This window comes from Peromyscus eremicus, chromosome 19 (genome assembly GCF_949786415.1).
Source record: "Peromyscus eremicus chromosome 19, PerEre_H2_v1, whole genome shotgun sequence".
Classification (NCBI taxonomy): domain Eukaryota; kingdom Metazoa; phylum Chordata; class Mammalia; order Rodentia; family Cricetidae; genus Peromyscus; species Peromyscus eremicus.
Genome location: NC_081435.1, coordinates 76,070,723 through 76,089,323, shown reverse-complemented (window position 1 = coordinate 76,089,323; position 18,601 = coordinate 76,070,723). Strand labels below are relative to the sequence as shown.

The 18,601-nt window shown below is 38.6% G+C and overlaps 1 protein-coding gene across 1 annotated transcript in view; it reads right to left on the bottom strand.

Annotated features, from left to right (window-relative positions):
- The window catches only part of Cd226 (CD226 molecule), a 78,136-nt gene extending 66,513 nt beyond the window's left edge, over positions 1-11,623 (bottom strand). Inside the window, exons 1-2 of the mRNA XM_059246450.1 lie at positions 11,578-11,623; positions 10,992-11,330 (exon numbers count right to left, since the gene is read on the bottom strand). Coding sequence (XP_059102433.1) covers positions 10,992-11,330; positions 11,578-11,623 — 385 coding nt within the window. The remainder of the gene's footprint in view (positions 1-10,991; positions 11,331-11,577) is intronic.
- Between the last annotated feature and the right edge of the window lie 6,978 nt (positions 11,624-18,601).

Below are 18,601 nucleotides of genomic sequence, written 5' to 3'. Positions count from 1 at the left end.
ACACAATGGAATACTACTCAGCAGAGAAAAACAATGACATCATGAGGTTTGCAGGCAAATGGATGGATCTAGAAAAAATCATCCTGAGTGAGGTAACCCAGACTCAGAAAGACAAACATGGTATGTACTCACTCATAGGAGGATACTAGATGTAAAACAAAGATGACTAGACTGCTACTCACAACTCCAGGGAGGCTACCTAGAAAACAGGACCCCAAGAAAGACACAGGGATTGCCCAATGACAGAGAAATGGATGAGATATACATGAACAACCTGGATGTGAGTGGGGATAATGAAGGGCAAGGGTTGAGGGAAAGAGAGCTTAGGGGAGTGGGAGATCCCAGCTGGATCAAGAACAGAGAGGAAGAACAAGGAATAAGAGACCATGATAAATGAAGACAACAGGAGAATAGGAAGAAGTAAAGTGCTAGAGAGGTCCACAGAAATCCACAAAGATACCTCCACAATAGACTACTGGCAATGGCCAAGAGAAAGCCCGAACTGACCTACTCTGGTGATAGGATGGCCAAACACCCTAATTGTCATCCTAGAAACCTCATCCAATGACTGAGGGAACCGGATGCAGAGATCCACGCCAGGCCCCAGGTGGAGCTCCAGGAGTCCAATTGGCGAGAAAGAGAAGGGTTTGTATGAGCAAGAATTGTTGAGACCAAGGTTGGATAAAGCACAGGGACAAATAGCCAAACGAATGGAAACACATGAACTATGAACCAATAGCTGAGGAGCCCCCAAATGGATCAGGCCTTCTGGATAAGTGAGACAGTTGATTAGCTTGATCTGTTTGGGAGGCATCCAGGCAGTGGGACTGGGACCTGTCCTCAGTACATGAGCTGGCTGTTTGAAACCTGGGGCCTATACAGGGATACTTGGCTCAGCCTGGGAGGAGGAGACTTGACCTGCCTGGACTGAATCTACCAGGTTGAACTCAATCCCCAGGGAAGTTTTTGCCCTGGAGGAGATGGGAATAGGGGGTGGGCTGGGGGGAAGCGGGGACCGGGAGGGGGGAGAACAAGGGAATCCGTGGCTGATATGTAAAATTAAGTTAAATTATAAAATAAAAAAAAGAATTAAACTAAAAAAAAAAAAAAGATGTGCCTTCTACATAGAGCTTCTCATTCCTAACGTGCCTGTCATCTAAAACATACCAGATTCCCAGCCCATGGTTCCCACCAAACCAGAAGAAATCTTAGCCATCTCTCATTTCCCCGAGCCATGAAGAATGCCTCTTAGCACAATCCCCATGTAATAGGTTTGCCCAGCTGTTATATTTTCAAGTTGCACGGACATAGGCCTTTCAAGAGATTATAACTCACAATAAAGACATTTTCTCATTTCTTCACAGATAAACACACACACATATAATTTTCAATGAGTTTAGAAGGAATTTACATAAGGATTTAAAAGATTGCTATCATTCACTCAATACATTTAATAAATTGTAATTCAATATAATAATGTCATTTGGAAACAGGTTATAATTTTTCCCTTTGGCTTAATTTTTTAATTCTGTTATTTTCACTAAAAATGTAATGGTCAGACTACATTAAAAATGAGAATTCATGTGGTGTCCTTGAGCCCTCTGGCTCCTACAATCCTTTTTCCTCCTCTTGTGCAGTATTCCCCCAACTTTGCCTAATGTTTGACTGTGGGTCTGCATCTGTTGCCATCAGTTGCTGGATGACACCTCTCTGATGACAATTGGGCTAGGCACCAATCTGGTCACAGGAGATGGCCAGTTCCGGCTATGGATCTGCTATTGCTAGGAGTCTAAGCTGGGGTCTTCCTTATAGATTCCTGGGAGATTCCCTTGTGCCAGGTTTTTACCTGACTGGGAAATACACCCCCTTTTCCAGTAGTCAATTAACCTGGGCTCACAGACACTGAACCGACAACCAGGAAGTCTGCATGAGACTGACACAGGCACTCTGCATATATATTACAGTTGTGTAGCTTTGTCGCCTTGTGGGACTCCTAACAGTGAGAACAAGGACTATCTCTAACTCTCTTACTGGCTTTTGGGACCCTATTCCTCATACTGAGTCACCTTGCCTAGCCTTAATACGTGGATAGGTGCTTGGTCTTACTGCAACTTGAGATGTCATGTTTTGTTGCTATTCACAGGAGACCTGTCCCTTCCTAAACAGAAATAGAGGAGGAGTGGACTGAGGGGTGGGAACAGAGAGAGTGGGGTGGGGAACTGGGAGGAGAAGAGGGACGGGAAACTGTGGCCAAGATGTAAAATAAATAAATTTATCTATTTTTTAAAATGAGAACTCAAATATTGAGTCAGTTGAAGGAAATGCGGGAAGCGTAGTTGGACATGTTTCTTTCTGATTAAATTCCTATTTTATGAAACACATAAGAAACAGAAGCTCTGTTTAGAAATATAATTCATTTAACTATCCATAATACGTATTTTTAAAGATAATACAGAAGACACTAGGTATACAGAAGGGTGGTAGAGTGCTTGTCTAGCATGTGTGAGGTCTGATGTTTGATCCCCAGCACCATACACATAGAAATAGTTAATGAAGGGACCCTCCAAGGAATCTAATGTCATGACTAATAAACTGTCTCTCAGTAAATACGCAAATGTTACCAAGCCCCGTATCAGAAATAATAATGGGATTCCTTGGCTGTTTCTCATGTGAAAAATGGTGGGTTTTCAGTTATAGCATGCAGTTTGTGAAGGAAAATAAATCTACTCTATCCATTCATGGAATTAATTGGAAATATGATTAAAAATTTCCTGTAATCTAGAGTTTTGAGGCAGTGTGGAAACCTAGTACAGTGTAACCTTCCTGGAATCTATGAAGATGTCTCCATTGAGGACTCCTAGTAATAGAGAATATCGAGTCTGAACTGGTCATTTTTTTGTAGCCAGGCAAGGTTTTTAATTGGTAGGACTGGGTTGCATTGTGTCAAGTTATTGGCTGAAAAGGTTCCATGGAAATCCCCAAACAACCCAGACTGATGCCAGGACAGAGGATCGCTCTCCAAAAACTGACAATGGGGTCCCTATTGCTGAAGACAACATCTATATACCTCACTGAACATAGAAAGGGTGAGCTGGTACCTGCATGGAGCCTTTGCCCCTGTGTTCTAGTCTCTTTGGTGTGAGAAGGTACTTGGCAGGCTACCAAAAAAGAAACTTAGACTCCAACCTGACCACAAAACCTTCAATGTACAATCTGTTCTGCCTATAAGATGTGCTGGGGCAATAGTGGTAAAAAATTGTGGAGTGGCCAACCAATATCTGGTTTAACTTGAGGCTCACACCAGAAAGCGATACTATGCCCTATACTGCCTGAATGGTCAGGAACTGAGCCTGACTAGCCCAGAAACCTAGGGTAGAACCAAACACAATTGCCTTCCCCCACAAAACAAAAATCAATAAAATGATTCCTAATGATATTCTGGTATATTCACAGATTGGTGCTTTGTCCAGTCATCATCAGAGAGGTTTCCTCCAGCAGCTGATGAGAGTGGATGCAGAGACCCACAGCCAAACATTGTGTACAGAGTCTAAATTAGAGGTTTCCATGGAGTCCCTCCCCTCAGAGATCAGGAAATCCTGCAGAAGAGGGGGAGGAAAGATTGTAGGAATCAGAGGACACCAGGAGAACACGTCCCACTGAACTGGCTAAGCAGGGCTCACATGGGCTACAGACTGAAGAAGCAAGCATGGGGCCTGGATGAGTCTGCACCAGGTACTCTGCATACTTGTTAGCTTGGTGTTTTTGTGTGATACCTAACAGTGGGAAATGGCTATATCTCTGACTCTTTTGCCTGCTCTTGAGACACTTTTTCTTCTATTGGGTTGCCTTGTCCAGCCTTGATAGGTGGGCTTTTGTCGTCTGTTACTGTCTCTTGTTTTAGCATATTTGGTTGTTGTAGTTGTAATGTTTCTCGGGTCCCACCAAGCCCCCACAGTCCCATGGCCAGCTTATAGAATAATCACTCAGAAGCTTATATTAATTATAACTCCTTGGCCATTAGCTTAGGCTTATTACTGACTAGCTCTTAAATTTAAATTAACCCAGAATTCTTATCTATGTTTAGCCATGTGGCTTGGTACCTTTTCTCAATTCTGCCTTGACATCTTGCTTCCTCTGTGTCTGGCTGGTGACTCCTGACTCAGCCCTTCCTCTTTCCAGAATTCTCCTTGTCTGCTTATCCTGCCTATACTTCCTGTCTGGCTATTGGCCAATCAGCATTTTATTTATCAACCAATCAGAGCAACACATTCACAGCATACAGAACGATATCCCACAGCAGGTTGTTGTCTCTTGAAGTCTTTCTTCTTTCTGAAGGGAAACTGAGGGAGAATGGATCTGGGGGAGAGGGGAGGTGAAGGAGGAGCTGGAAGGAGTCAAGGGAGGGGAAACTGATGTATTATATGAAAGAATCTATTTTCAATTAAAAAAGGAAAATTACACCATATTCATGGAATACACACACACACACACACACACACACACACACACACACACACACCCCTTCACTAAGACATTTTGAAATGTCAATTTTGGTAGCACAATGAATTTCATTCTGCACCTAAGAAATGACCCTAGTTTGTATTGGGAACCAGTCAGATGAGATGAGAATGTGAACTTTCATGAGCATTCTGATAACTAAGTTGAACTTTTGAACATAGAGCTCATACCCACACTTTATCCTTGCTGACCACCATCTCCATTCCACTGCATTCCACAGGCAGGTCACCCATATCACTTCAGGTATGAGTAAATATAAAATGACATGTTATCACCCTTTCCCTAGACACTTTCCTATATACCTCTCCTACTGAACATGGGTCTTTCCATTGACACCCTCCTATACCCATATCCTGAGGGACATGATCTTTCCTGAGACATGATCTTTCCTATTCATATATCCTATGGATGGTGGATCTTTCCCTAGGCACCTTCCTATGTCCCAAACCTATAAACATGAGCATTTCTCTCTGGGAAAATATGAAAAGACCAGGCTTTTAAGATGTAAGTTGGCTAAATAGCTGAAGTTGGGAGAAATTTCCTCACATTAAGATTTATTGGATTGTGAATAATCTCTCTGGGGAAGCACCAATAGCCCCATCAGTGGTGTTGTTTAATTAAACCTATTCTAAAGTAAGTACAGGAGATGTTGCTCCAGGGACTCATTTTACAATGACCCCAGAAGGATTGACTTGATGGTCTGAAAATTGTTAACAGTTTCAAAACCTTTAACGTCTTTGGAAACAGTTTCCCGCCATTTTCATGAAGAAAGGGATAGGTTGTTCTATTTCTAATCACCACTCCCTATAAAGCCAAACAAAAACAAAGGCCAGCAACAAAAAACACAGTTTACAAACCAAGTTGTTTCTTATCAGCTCTAAATGATATCCCCACTGGCAGCATCAGCTCAGAGAAAATTCTCAGAATATTCTCTCAAGCCAGCCATGGAGCCAAGAGTTTTATTTCTCCTACCTTCTTCAGTTACTTATTTTCTTGTTTGATTCCTTGTTTGTAGATTCAAAATTCAATGCTTTTATTTTATAAAATGCAAACCAAGATTTTGCTTCCAGTTAGCACTCTAACTAGTCTATAGGTATATTCCTGTAATCATCATTTATAATCTATGCACTAATTCTACAGAGAACAATGCTAGCTCTCTGTAGCTTTTGACCTTTGATAAGGAAAAAAAAAAAAAAAAACCTTAAACAACAATGAAGACCAGCAAGTCTTAGGTAGCCTTGACCTGTGAACTGAATGTGTTCCATGATGATGCTGATAAGTACCAAAGACTGATGGAAGAGTACCAGCTATTGTTACTCATGAATGAGGCCTCGTCCCCACCACTTACCAGCACCCACACAACTCAACACCCCAACCCCTGCTCTGTAGAGGAAACATGTTCCAGATTTTGTGGTTAGCAGCTTCTTTCAGACTGGGTAAAGAGTAGCTATAGTAAGGACTAGTGGAAGGATTGTGGATTTGCTTGACCTTTGAGAATTTAAAGAATTAAGATAAAGATCTGAACAATTTCCAGTAACCTTTGTAGCAAGAGGCTATGAGGTTTTTTCTTAGTGGCCTTCTTAGCAGCTGTATAATATCCTTTGACATTCAGAATGCCCTTGGCCTTTCACACCAAGTCTCCACCTTCATCACTTTGTACCTGTCAGTACTACACAAGGTAGAGTTATGTTCATGCATTTTTCTTTCTTTCTTTATTCTGGATAAACAAAACAAAAGCTGAAATAAAAGTGTGATAATATATTAAGAAGGATTACAAAAGAAAGTCCACCTACTGAAATAAGACAAGCTATTAATTGCAAACCAGGATAAACTACATGCAGAGCTAAGATCCACGGATTTCTATCTTCCAAATCACTGAACATTACCTAGAATATTTTAAGTTCTTAGTAAAGACTTGGTGGATGAGCTAATGGATTAAGTTCACTCCCCCATATCAGTAAACCTATTTCTGGAAACTGGATCTAGGACACTCTCCCCTTTCCACCTTTGAATCCTTGCATCACCAACCCTAAGGGGAAAAGAAATAATACTGTCCCCACTTGATAAGGAGGTCAGCATTATCTTTAGAAGCTATTCTACCAACTCTGGGGCCTCCAATCTCTAAGGCACTGTTAACTGTCAATACACACACATGAACCTTTTAGCTGCTAGCACCTGGGCAAAGAATGCTAGACTAGCAGGGAGTAAGAATATGAGACTATGGAAAGGGGTGTGAAAGACATGTACATCCTTATCCCACCCAAAATGAATGGAACTCTTTAAAGGGACACAGTGAGAAGCAACTCAGTGTTCAATCTGAGATAAGTGCACTGGAATATGAACATCACAGCCATGTGATACAACCAACCAAAACATCTGTGCAGGTGGAGCAAGAAAGATAACTGTGAGTCCCACTGTCTGCTGCTCCCAAACCCGTGATCCATTTTTCTGCTTCATCCTTCTCTTCACACCCCTGCCTATCTCCCTACTTTCCCTATAACTTCCATGTTTGTACATGAATGTCTTCACACACTTCAATTTGCCCTTTCTCCAAGTTATGTCCTAAGTCTTCTGCTCCTACTCATTGATACTTTGTTAACTTCTTTTTCACATATACTGGATGACAAAATAATATCAAAGTTGGCATATTCAATCTTGAAATGCTTTTCTGCTCCACTGTTCCATAATGTTGAGTGACAGGTGCTCAGAGTCTATGTTACAACCCAGGGCACGAGAATTACGTCCTTTCTGACAAGCCCAATCTGGTCCCCCAATTCTCTGTCTTTTCTAACTAAAGTCAACATTTTCCTGTTCTTAGATCATGAAAAAAAAATTGAGGGCATTCTTGAAGCTTCCTTCTCTTTAATTTTCAGGCCAAATAAGAGTGGAACTTTCATACCTACCTTAGGTAGGTATATTTGAACTGCTCAAATATTGCAATTAAATATTTTTCACCATTTTCCTAGAAATTCAGCAAGTTCAAAAGAAATGCTATAATATAGTTTTGAGAAATAGTAAAGAAAATCCATATGAATATCACTATAACAATGAATATTAAAGACTCTGGTGGTCACTGCTGATTCTGTATTCTTCCTGATCATGCTTTAGAACTCCTTGTTCATTGTAGCCTTATTTTGTTGTTCTTGTTTATATGTCAATCAACCATGTTTTGCTTAGTTTTTGCATGCCTATACAATGTAAAAGACAGGAACCACACCCAAAGTCGTCTATGGTTTGCTTACTTCCCTCAGTGTGATTTTGGTGAGATTCATCTCTGTTGGTGAGCATAGTGGTGACCCCTCCCTTCTCAGGAATGCAGTTTCCTCCTTCATGAACGAACTCTGTGTATCTGCTTGTCCTACTCTTGAACTTCTGGATGGTTCCCAAATATTGCTCCTATCATCACTGTTACTATAAACATGGATTTTCTGACACATGTGCACAATCAATAGAATATCAAAGAGAGCAGAATCACTATATCACAGAATATGTAGTTCTTTAACCAGCTAATGTATCATATTCCAAACCAGGTCTGATGGTTCCTCTCTCCCCTTTTTCCTTCATTTGGGCACCAGAAAATGTTTTTTTTCTGTGTGGTTGAGTATTCAAACATATTACAGGAGACATTTGATTGCTTCATACAAAGGGGGTATCTAGTAAAACTTGGGCAGGACATTGCAGTGAGTCACCATCTAGCAGGTAGGGAGTTATTTAACTAGAAATATATTTTATTTCACTGACTACTAAGGTCAGAGATACTAGGTAAGCAATCTGTTCCCCAAGACTTCCACCATAGACTCTGCTACCAAAGAGTACTTTTGAAATGTTATTGCCTAAGTCACCTCAATATATTTTACCATGAATTGTGAAAATAATACAGCCAATTTTATCTATTTAATTTTATTGGTAATTAATAAATCCCTACTTTAAAGCTAGCAAACATTTTTAAAGTATTTTCTACTAACACTGTCACTTATCCAGAATAAGAGCTCTAACTAGCTCAATATTAGGCTGAAAGACTATGGAAAGGAGGAAGAAATAAAGCACAAAGGAACTTTTTAGGTACATATTCAATGGTCATGTCTCATCCTTGTAAGACCTAGAGGTTCATGTCTCCCAGATATTACTTAACATCCAACTATGGTGCTATACCATGAGACACATTCAGAGCTGGAGGCCTTGGAAATGCTAGAAGACTTTACAATGCATGGCATCCCCATGTGGAGATCCTGAAGGTAATGTCCACGTCCAAGTGTACAGTGGGGAAGAATTAAGAAATCTAAGACACTGAAAGAAGATTCTTCTTCCATAGAGAATTACTAATGAAGAGCAGAAGTCAGTGTTAATGATAAGCATGTAGCATCACTCCTTCCCATGAAATTCTGACAATGTCATGCACATTATGATTTCTGATTTTTAAGTTTGTTTTTCTTTTAATATTAAATAGATCAACTCCTTTATTTTAGAATTCTGACAATCTATTATGCACTTTAGGATTTCTACAATTTTAAGTTTGATATTTTTAGTATTAAATAGATCAACTCTATCTTTATATTATTTAAAATACAGTACTTGTAGATCTTGGTAAGTTGTGAATAAAGCATAAAAGAAACTTTTATGATACTGACACACTACCTACTGTGCTACTGAGGCTCCTTAAAAGGAGCTTTTTAGATACATTTTAAGGTAAATTTTAAAATACAACAAATGTTTAGTTTCACCATTATCATAAAAAAAAACACCCTTGCAAATCTCAGAGTAAGGTAAACCATATGCCTTAGCCCACTACATCAATGTGCTCTTCAAAGATAAAAATCATTATTTTTTAAATCAACAAAACATGTTTCAGGATTTCACCATGAGAGACACTTGAGGAAATGAAGAACCACCATTCCATTTCAAACCCCTGGAGTCCCTCCTTCACTAACCTAGAAAAGTAAAGGGGGCAGCAAAACTGAGTGATATAATGGAGGAAGAAATTCCCAAAACTCTTCCAAAATTTATGCTACAAATCCTCCATTGATCCAACAATGGTCTCACAGTTTAGCTCCATGTTCCACACTAAACGTTCAGAGATGTCTAGATCTTCTCTTCTATGACACATATCAAAATACCTGATGTAGGAGATAAACTACAAACCCTGGCACCACAAGCCGAGAAAGGGCACTCCTTTCCTTTCAGCCCTGACAGCTGAAGCCACCTGTGAAATGCATCACCCTAATTCAAGGCCAATATCACTTGTGTTTCTGGAAATATGGGTCAAAGTGGATTTTATACTTAGAACTAGCAGAGAGCACTAAACAGGTGTCTGTGTATGGTGGCAAACAGGTTCCTTAGTGGTATAACAAATCCTTTAATAAATAAGTGTCCAAACGTATTTTGTTAATTAACACTTCATAACAAAATTAGTCAAGATTAGCTATACCCAAGAGGGAAAAAAACCTACATTTGTAAAGTGTCATTTCTTCCTAATCATTTCTTATTCCTCTTGTACCATGATCATTGTTGTTTTTTAGAATATTCATCACTTTAATAAAAAAAAAAGGCTCTGCTTCAGATGGTACAACACAACCTCCTTTGTGTATCCGTGGGACGTGACTTGAGGGCCACAGGACAGGAAACTACAATTCCAAACCCTTCCCTTTTCACTGATCTGAAAAGTCTGTGAATATTTTTTGTATCAAAAAATAGAAAAAAATCAGTAATACTGATAGTAATAATACCCTATTCTCTAATGACCAGGGACCAAACTCTTTAAATATATTATCCCTAAACATTCAACAAGGAAATTATTACTTTTGTCTTGACATGTTGTTCAGATTGAGAAGGGGTGAGCCACTAACACAAGATTTTACGAAAAATGATGGCTGTAAAACCCAGACTCCTTTTATATACCATACCTAGTCCAAGTGGTCATATGAGAAGAATCAAAGCATAGTCACCAGCATACTTAACATAAATCATTATTCTCTTTCTGATACAATGTCTCTCAGTTTCTAAAGGAAGTAGATAGGTTGAAGATGGAGTCTGTCTTAAACTTTGCTCAGAAATTGCTAATAAATTCAGATTAAGTTATGCAGAAAAGATCCTAGATATCCAGGGGCTGAAACTAGTGCCAAGTGCTCAGCAAAAAGAAATGGTCCCACACATTGCTGAGATAAGCTTTGAAAGAAGGGATTGGCTCTGAATCTTCATGTTGGCAACATCACTTGAATCAAGCCTCGTGTCATCATAAAGACTACGTAAATCTGTGCTTCTTCCCACATCACTGAAACCCATGAGACACTTCCACTCAGAAATGACAGCAATTAAGAAAAATGGGATTGGCTTACATAACTCTTTGAGGAAAAATAACCTCAAAGAATCTAGAAATGGAACAGGAAAAAGAACAGAATAATGCTTTAAGCATTTAGTTGGATTTCTTAGAATTAAACATTTTAAGCAGAGAAAAGGAAAATAAAGTTTTTCCTTACCTGACTGGACCACCTTTATCTTCTTTTCCCAAGATCCATGTGGGAAAGTATGAAACAAGCATGAGTAGGTGCCGATGTCTTCTTCAGAGGCATTGTGAAAGGAAAGGCTCATATTGTGGAACCCCACTGTTGAGTTCAGAAAGTGCACTCTATGGAGGTAGTTATGCTGTATATGCACAGGGTGGCTAGGGTTGTAAACAGCTATGGTCACTTTCTCTGTGCCATTGATCTTGCTCCACTCCACCTGGGTTAAGTTATCCGTAAATGAATACACACATTCCAGAGTCATAGTCTCAGAGAGCTGAACAGCTGTGTCCCAAAAGGTCTCTTCACACAGTGCTAAAATACACATCACATAAACTGAGTTATATGCAATCATGAAAAACCAAATAGATAAATTTTATAAAACTTAACAAATAGTCTGATAAATTCATAGTAAAGCCTGACAATTTCATCTACAAAATTGGCTTTTGTAAATTTTAGTATTTCTGAACAAGTGAGAAATTACCTAAGGGAATCTGCACGTCACACTCAGACACCAAAAACACAACAAAACTTTTAAATGAAGACATAGGATTGTCTTTACCTTTGTGCACATGAAGAATAGCCAAAAGCAAAGTGAGATAAGCCATCTCTGGAGACAGTTCAGAAGGCTAGCCTGCATAAAAAAAAATAACGTGTATGATGTTATATTCACAACTCAACATGAAGCGCTGTTTCCTTCCTCTCAGATGTTATCAGCTGCATCTTTTTCTCTGAAGTATGAGCACAGGAAAAGTTTTAACTTCAAAAGCAGCTTTGCTCTTCTACAGGGATGGGTAAAGTGCAGTCACTTCTTTGTCAGTTAGTTTACTTTCAAGAAATGATTTTCAAGAAAGATTCTTTCAGTTGACAAATGTTTACTGAGCATATTCTCCATGTCAGGCTCAGCTCTATGCAACAAGAATATACAAAAACACCTTAAAAATAACATCCTGTGCCATTTTCTTAGGAAGAGACTGATGCAATACTGAAGGTGTTCTAGATATAGTAGGTTGAAGGTGGTAAGTACCTGGAGAAAAGTGAAGCAAAGCAAGAAAGTCGAGCTCTTTTGATATAAGCTGCTCCAGGAACTCCTCACTGAGAAGGTGAATGGGGGTGAGTACTAGATGTTGACGGGATGAGCCTGTACAGCAGACAGCCACTCACATGTGGCCTTCTTTGGCTGCATCTCCTGACTAGACTTGAACATATACATACAAAGAATAAACCTCCAGCTACAAGAGAATGGTGGTCCAAAACACATACAAATGCGCCACTGTATCTGATATGTTTTTGTTTTACTTTATTTAAAATAAGTAGTGCTAAGAAATTAGACATTCCAGCCAAGTCCCCTTGGAGGCTGCACATTATGTAACTATGTTATACCATCAAAATGGAATTGATTTCTAAGATTCATCATTTCTCTTTTCCTTCTCTTATAAAAACAACAATTCGGGGGTGTGGCAAGATAGTTTAGCCAATATAGGTTATTGCTACACAGGCCTGGCAACCTGAATTAGATCCCCAGAACCCACATAAAGGTATGAGACAGAACTAACTCCACAAAGTTATGCTTTGACCAACACAGGTACACTATGGCACCTAAACCAACACACACAACACACACACACACACACACACACACACACACACACACACACACATACACACACACACAAAACATATACACACAAACACAAACAATTATAATATGAATGACTAATACATTTAAAATAAAATAGCAATTCTAATTCTTAAAACTTTATGGGGGGCATTTCAACATGATAATATAAAAAAATCAAAATTATACCTTTATAAAAAAGAAGAATTGTATTGCCATTGGCCCCATTAGCAGAGCTAGGATGCAATATGTACATTATAAATGAGGTCAGTCCTCATTCTCAATGTGAACTTCATGTTCTCTGAAAATATTCCCACATTAGATACTCATGTTAAGTAGTTGATACCCACTGATAATCTTTTATATTGAATCACATTCAAAGTACAAAGGCAAAAGTGTCTTTTACCTTTTATTTTAACAACAAATATTACTCCATTTGGTGCTGTGGATATCATTCTATATAAATAAAACACTGATTGGCCAGTAGCCAGGCAGGAAGTATAGGCGGGACAAGCAGAGAACAGAATTCTGGAAACAGGAAGGCTGAGTCAGAGAGACACTGCCAGCCACAGTGATGAGAAGCAACATATTAAGATACCGGTAAGCCACGAGCCACGTGGCAACTTATAGATTAGTAGAAATGGGTTAATGTAAGATAGAAGAATTAGATAGCAAGAAGCCTGCCACAGCCATACAGTTTGTAAGCAATATAAGTCTCTGTGTGTTTAATCGGTTGGGTCTAAGCGGCTGTGGGACTGGCAGGTGAGAGAGATTTGTTCTGACTGTGGGCCAGGCAGGACTGGAGAAATCTCCAGCTACAATTTGGTTTTATGACAGTCGAAAAAGGAAACGATACATTTTAATATATTTGGAGAATATTTCATATAAAATATGAGGAAATAAAGATGTGTCCACATGGGGCATGTTCAGGAAATGATATAAGTACAGAGTATTGATGGGCTGATAGTATGATCAGGAGATATATGTAACTATAATAGAGAAGTATGTTAGAGTCTAAGGGATTCCTAAGGTTGAAAACTATTGAACAAACATACAAATAAACTTATTTGCAAAGTACCTGTCATGTTATGATGAAAGAAGTTCACGAGGGTGTTCTGAAGACCAAGTATCCAGGACTGACAACCCAGAAGAAGTCTCCTATAGGAAGGGTGACTGGGGAAAGACCTGCCCACCTATGTAATGAAACCTGTAGAACCAGGAGCACTAGCCATGTGGACACTGAAATCAGGTGCAGGAATGAGCAGCTAATGCAGACATGAGAACAGGTGCACCTAGCCAGGAACTGGGGATTTTCAATGCTGTTGTATCTGTGGATAGTAGAAGACAGGAAATGGTGGGAGGTGACACTTTATAGACAAATGGGGTAAGGTTTTGTTTGTTATTATCGACTCTGGGTGGTTGCTCTGAATTAATAGGATAACTAAATGTCACCCACTTCCTTTTTCATGATTTGTGGAAAATTTGACTTTATTTGAGTGTCCACTCCTTTCTCTATACCACAAGATAATGAATCTAAACTGTTCTACTTGGTTGACCTAAGAGTTTGGAAAAGACAGCCAAAGCCTGAGCTAACCCAATGAGCACAGGAGATTATTTACATTCTATGCCAGAAAAAGGTTTTCTCTTTTCTCCACTCCCTGAATGTAAACAAGAAAGAATGTTGTGTGGTCACTACACTACCCCAGGTAGGTATCTAGAAAATCAATCTGAAGATAATTGTCAGAAGATGGAACAAACTTGTATCTAGAATCATCGAACCACTGAATCCATCAGCTGTGGTGTAGAGCATATGGTGAGATATATTACATTTTGTAAGAAGTCTTTGTTGCTTCTGTCCACATATATCTAAACTAGTACAATTTTTTCCTGACTGTGCTATGAAGATAAGATTGTGAATGAGCAAACCCAGACATCCAACTTTTAGAACATCTTTACCAATATGAAAACACCATAAAATGGTAGCCAGGACTCAGATGATTTCCCTGCAGATGAGATGAATTAGCTAGCTGCCAAGAGATGACCTGTTATCTCAAAGACACAGCAATGATAGGCATCCATAACTTCATGTCATCTAGGCTGAATTCAGTCAGAAAAATATACCTCAAGATTCAGTACAAGGTACTTCCACAAAAATAAATGGCTATAGAAGTTTGTAGATAATATAAATATAATAAAACAGATGAGGTGAGAAAATAACTCAAACAGAAGCTTTGAAGAGGATCTGTTCCTGTAATAACCATTAAAGCATCCAGGAAGAGGGATGCCCACTATGGAGGTTGCTGGTTAAAGCTAGAACTTTGAATGAGCTGAAGTTCATGAAGAGATATTGGAAAAGGTCAAAGAATGAATCCATGAGGGGGAAAGGGGGTGAAGGACAAACAAGGAAACTAATGATGCAAAAATTTAAACTGCCACTAGTGAAAGATGCTTAAGAAACACTCACAGTTAATATCATACTCAATAGGGGAAGTCCCTCTGAGAGTAAGAGCAAGACAAAGATGCTTGCTTTCACTCCTGCTATTCATATTGCTCTCTGGGCTTTAAACAGCAAATAAGCAAGAAGAAATAAAAGGTATCTACACAGCCAAGGAAGAAGTAATCCTGTCCCCTGCACAGTGATTGCATGATTTTGTATATTAGCAGACTAAAACATCTACCCAATACTATTTAGATAATAAAGAAAAATTGGATAATACAAAATGAACATATTAAACTCTTTTATATCTGTTATTTACTAACAATAAATTACATGAAAAGGAAGTTTAAAAAATAATTTTATTTATAATCCAAAAGGTAAACCACATCTGTATAAATTTAACCAAGTAGGTGAGTTAACATTTTACAATGAAAATGACAAACATTGCTAGTTTTTAAAAGAAGGCCTAAAAATGAAAAGGCATTTGTAAGAAATGTATCTAGAATATATCCATGTTCATAAAATGGGAATTTTAAGCAATCCTTAATAAAATTTAAGTAGTCTTTTGTTAAAAATGGAAAAATCTGTTCCTGAAATTCATACAGCATTGTGATGGCCCCTGAACAACCAACGTCTGTCTGAAAACAAAAGGTTGGGTGATTGGTACATCCCCCTTTTGAAACTTAGTACAAAGCTTATAGTCAAAACCTTGATATTGGCATAAGGACAAACACAAACAAATGGCATACAAGTGATAATCAAAAACTGGGCATTTGGGAGGTGGTATAGAAACCTAGTCCATTGGAAACTTTCTAAGATATATGAAGGCGATACTAATGAAGTCTTGAAATAATGAGAAAGACAGAGTTCCAACTGACCATTGTTTGTAAACAAAATGAGGTTCTAGTAGCAGGACTGGGTTGCATCCACTTGATCTGTTGGCCAAAGGGGTCCCATGGAAATCCCCAAACAACCCAGGAAATTGCCAGGATAAGAAGTTGCTCTCTGCAAATGGATAGCAAAACTTTATTGCTAAGGACAACACCCACACAACCCATTGAACAGGGAGTTGTCAAGCTGGTGACCACAAAGAACCTTCACTGCCATTTTCTAGTCTTTGGTCTGGGGAGAGACTCTGCAGGCTAAGAAAAGAGAAACATAAACACCAACCCAGCCACAAAACCTTTGATCTACAATCTGCCCTGTCTGAAAAATATGCTAGGGCAATGATGGTACAAGATTTAGGGGAGTAACCAACTAGTGTCTGATTTGACTTAAGGCCCACTACATAAGAAGGAACTCATATCTAGCCCAGCTTGGATGACCAATAACCAGAGACCAGACAGCCCAGAGACCTAGAGTAAAAAAAAAATACTATGTTTTGGGGTGGTGTTTTTAGTAACAACAAAATGACTCTTAATAATATGCTATATTCATATACCAGTACCTTGTTCTACCATCATTACAAAAGCTTCCTTCTGCAGCAGATGGGAACAAATACAGAGACTCATGGCCAGACATTATGAAGAGAGAGAGAGAGAGAGAGAGAGAGAGAGAGAGAGAGAGAGAGAGAGAAAGAATGGGATGTTTTCATCAAATTCCTGCCCTCAGAGCTTAAGGAACCCTGTAAAAGAGGAGGCAGAAAAATGTAAGAACCAGAGGAGAAGAAGAACCTCAAGAGAACAAGCCCCTCTAAATCAACTGAGCAAAGCTCATATGAGCTCACAGCAACTGAAGCAGCAAGCACAGGACCCACACGGATCTGTACCAGGTCCTCTGTGTATATATTATAGCTTTCAGTTTGGTATTTTTATGGGACTCCAGAGTGAATGAATAATTGGGTCTCTGATTTTTGTGCCTTGTCTTGGGGCTCTTTTCTTTCTATTGATTTTGCCTTGTCCAACTTTGACGTGTTATTTTTTGCTTTGTCTTATTATATTTTATTTTGTTATGAAAAAATTGAAAACTTCAAAAAAACTCAAGTAACACATCTATAGTCAATTGTCGACATTCAACAATGAATTAAGACAAGTCAGTGGGAGAAAATACAGTCTTCAAAGAATGGTGCTAGAACTGATGGCCACGTGAAATTAGATTTGTGTTTATCACCACACACAAGAACGATATCAAATGAACTGACCTAAATATAAGAGCTACATGGCCGTGGAGTTGACTATGGGTTATTAGATATGACACCAAAAGTATGAACAACAAAAGGAAAAGTAAATGGAGACTCACCAAAATTAACAATTTTGTGTATCAAGAGAAATGTCAAGAAGTTGAAAAACTAGGCCAATAAAATGGAAGAAAATGCTTGCGAATTAAATATCTGACTGGTAATTTACAAAATATATAACCGAGCTTTAAAATGGGCAAAATATTTCAAGAGACATTTCTTCAAAGAAGATGTCCAACAAACACATTAAAGGGTATTCAACATCATTAGTTATGAGGTCAATGCAGATAAAAACCACATTGAGAAATCACTTTATAGTCAGTTAAGTGGCCATCATAAAAAAAGAGAAGATGCAATCATGCTGTGAATAAATTGAAACTTTTGTGTATTACTAAAAGGGATACAAAACGTTGAAGCTGCTGTGGAAAGTAATTTGCCATTCGTCAAATAGGATCACAGGACGTAACAATTTCACTCCTAGAAATACATCCCATGGTATTAAAAACAGATGCTAAATACTCATTCACATATCATTGTTCATAGCAGCATTGTTTGCAAGAACTAGAATATGAAAACAACCTGAATATCTATCATATGCATGGGATAAACAAATTCAATATAACCATAGAAGGAGATATTATTCTGCCACAACAAGAAATAAGCATTGATTTATGCCATGATATGAATGGTTATGGAAAATAAATAAAACAGTGTAGGCACAAGTAGTCACCAAAGTGGGTAAATGTGTAATATAAGACACACAAAGCAGATTGGTGTTTGCAAAGGCTGTCAGAATAATAGAATGGGGAGTGGCTGCTTAACTTATAAAGTTTCCTTGAAGGATGATTAAAAAAAAATGTTTTGGAGTGGATAAGAGGTAGTTACTGGGGCTGGAGAAAGGGCTCAGTGACAAAGAACAATGGCTGCTCTTCTAGAGGACCAAGGTTCAATTCCCAGAAACAACAGGGAGGCCCACAACCATTTGTAACTCCAGTTCCACATGATCTGATGCCATCTTCTGGCCTCTGTTGGCGCTGTGTACATGTAGTGCACAAACAGATTCAAACACTCAGACCTACGAAATAAAAATCAAATCTCCCAAAAGTGAAATGCTTATCATAGAGCGTTGTGAATCTCTTAAACACAACTTAAGCAAACACTTAAAAATGATTACTTTTATATAAATCTCACTATAATAAAACAAATACTACTACAATTAAGATTGCAACTGTAACCTTCATACCCCCAACTGCAGAATCCAATACAGTTTGCTGTCTGTCATTTATTTATTATTACTGGATCCCCCAACTACCTACCCTATTCTAATTGGGTCCACATTAAGCTTCCTAGGACAC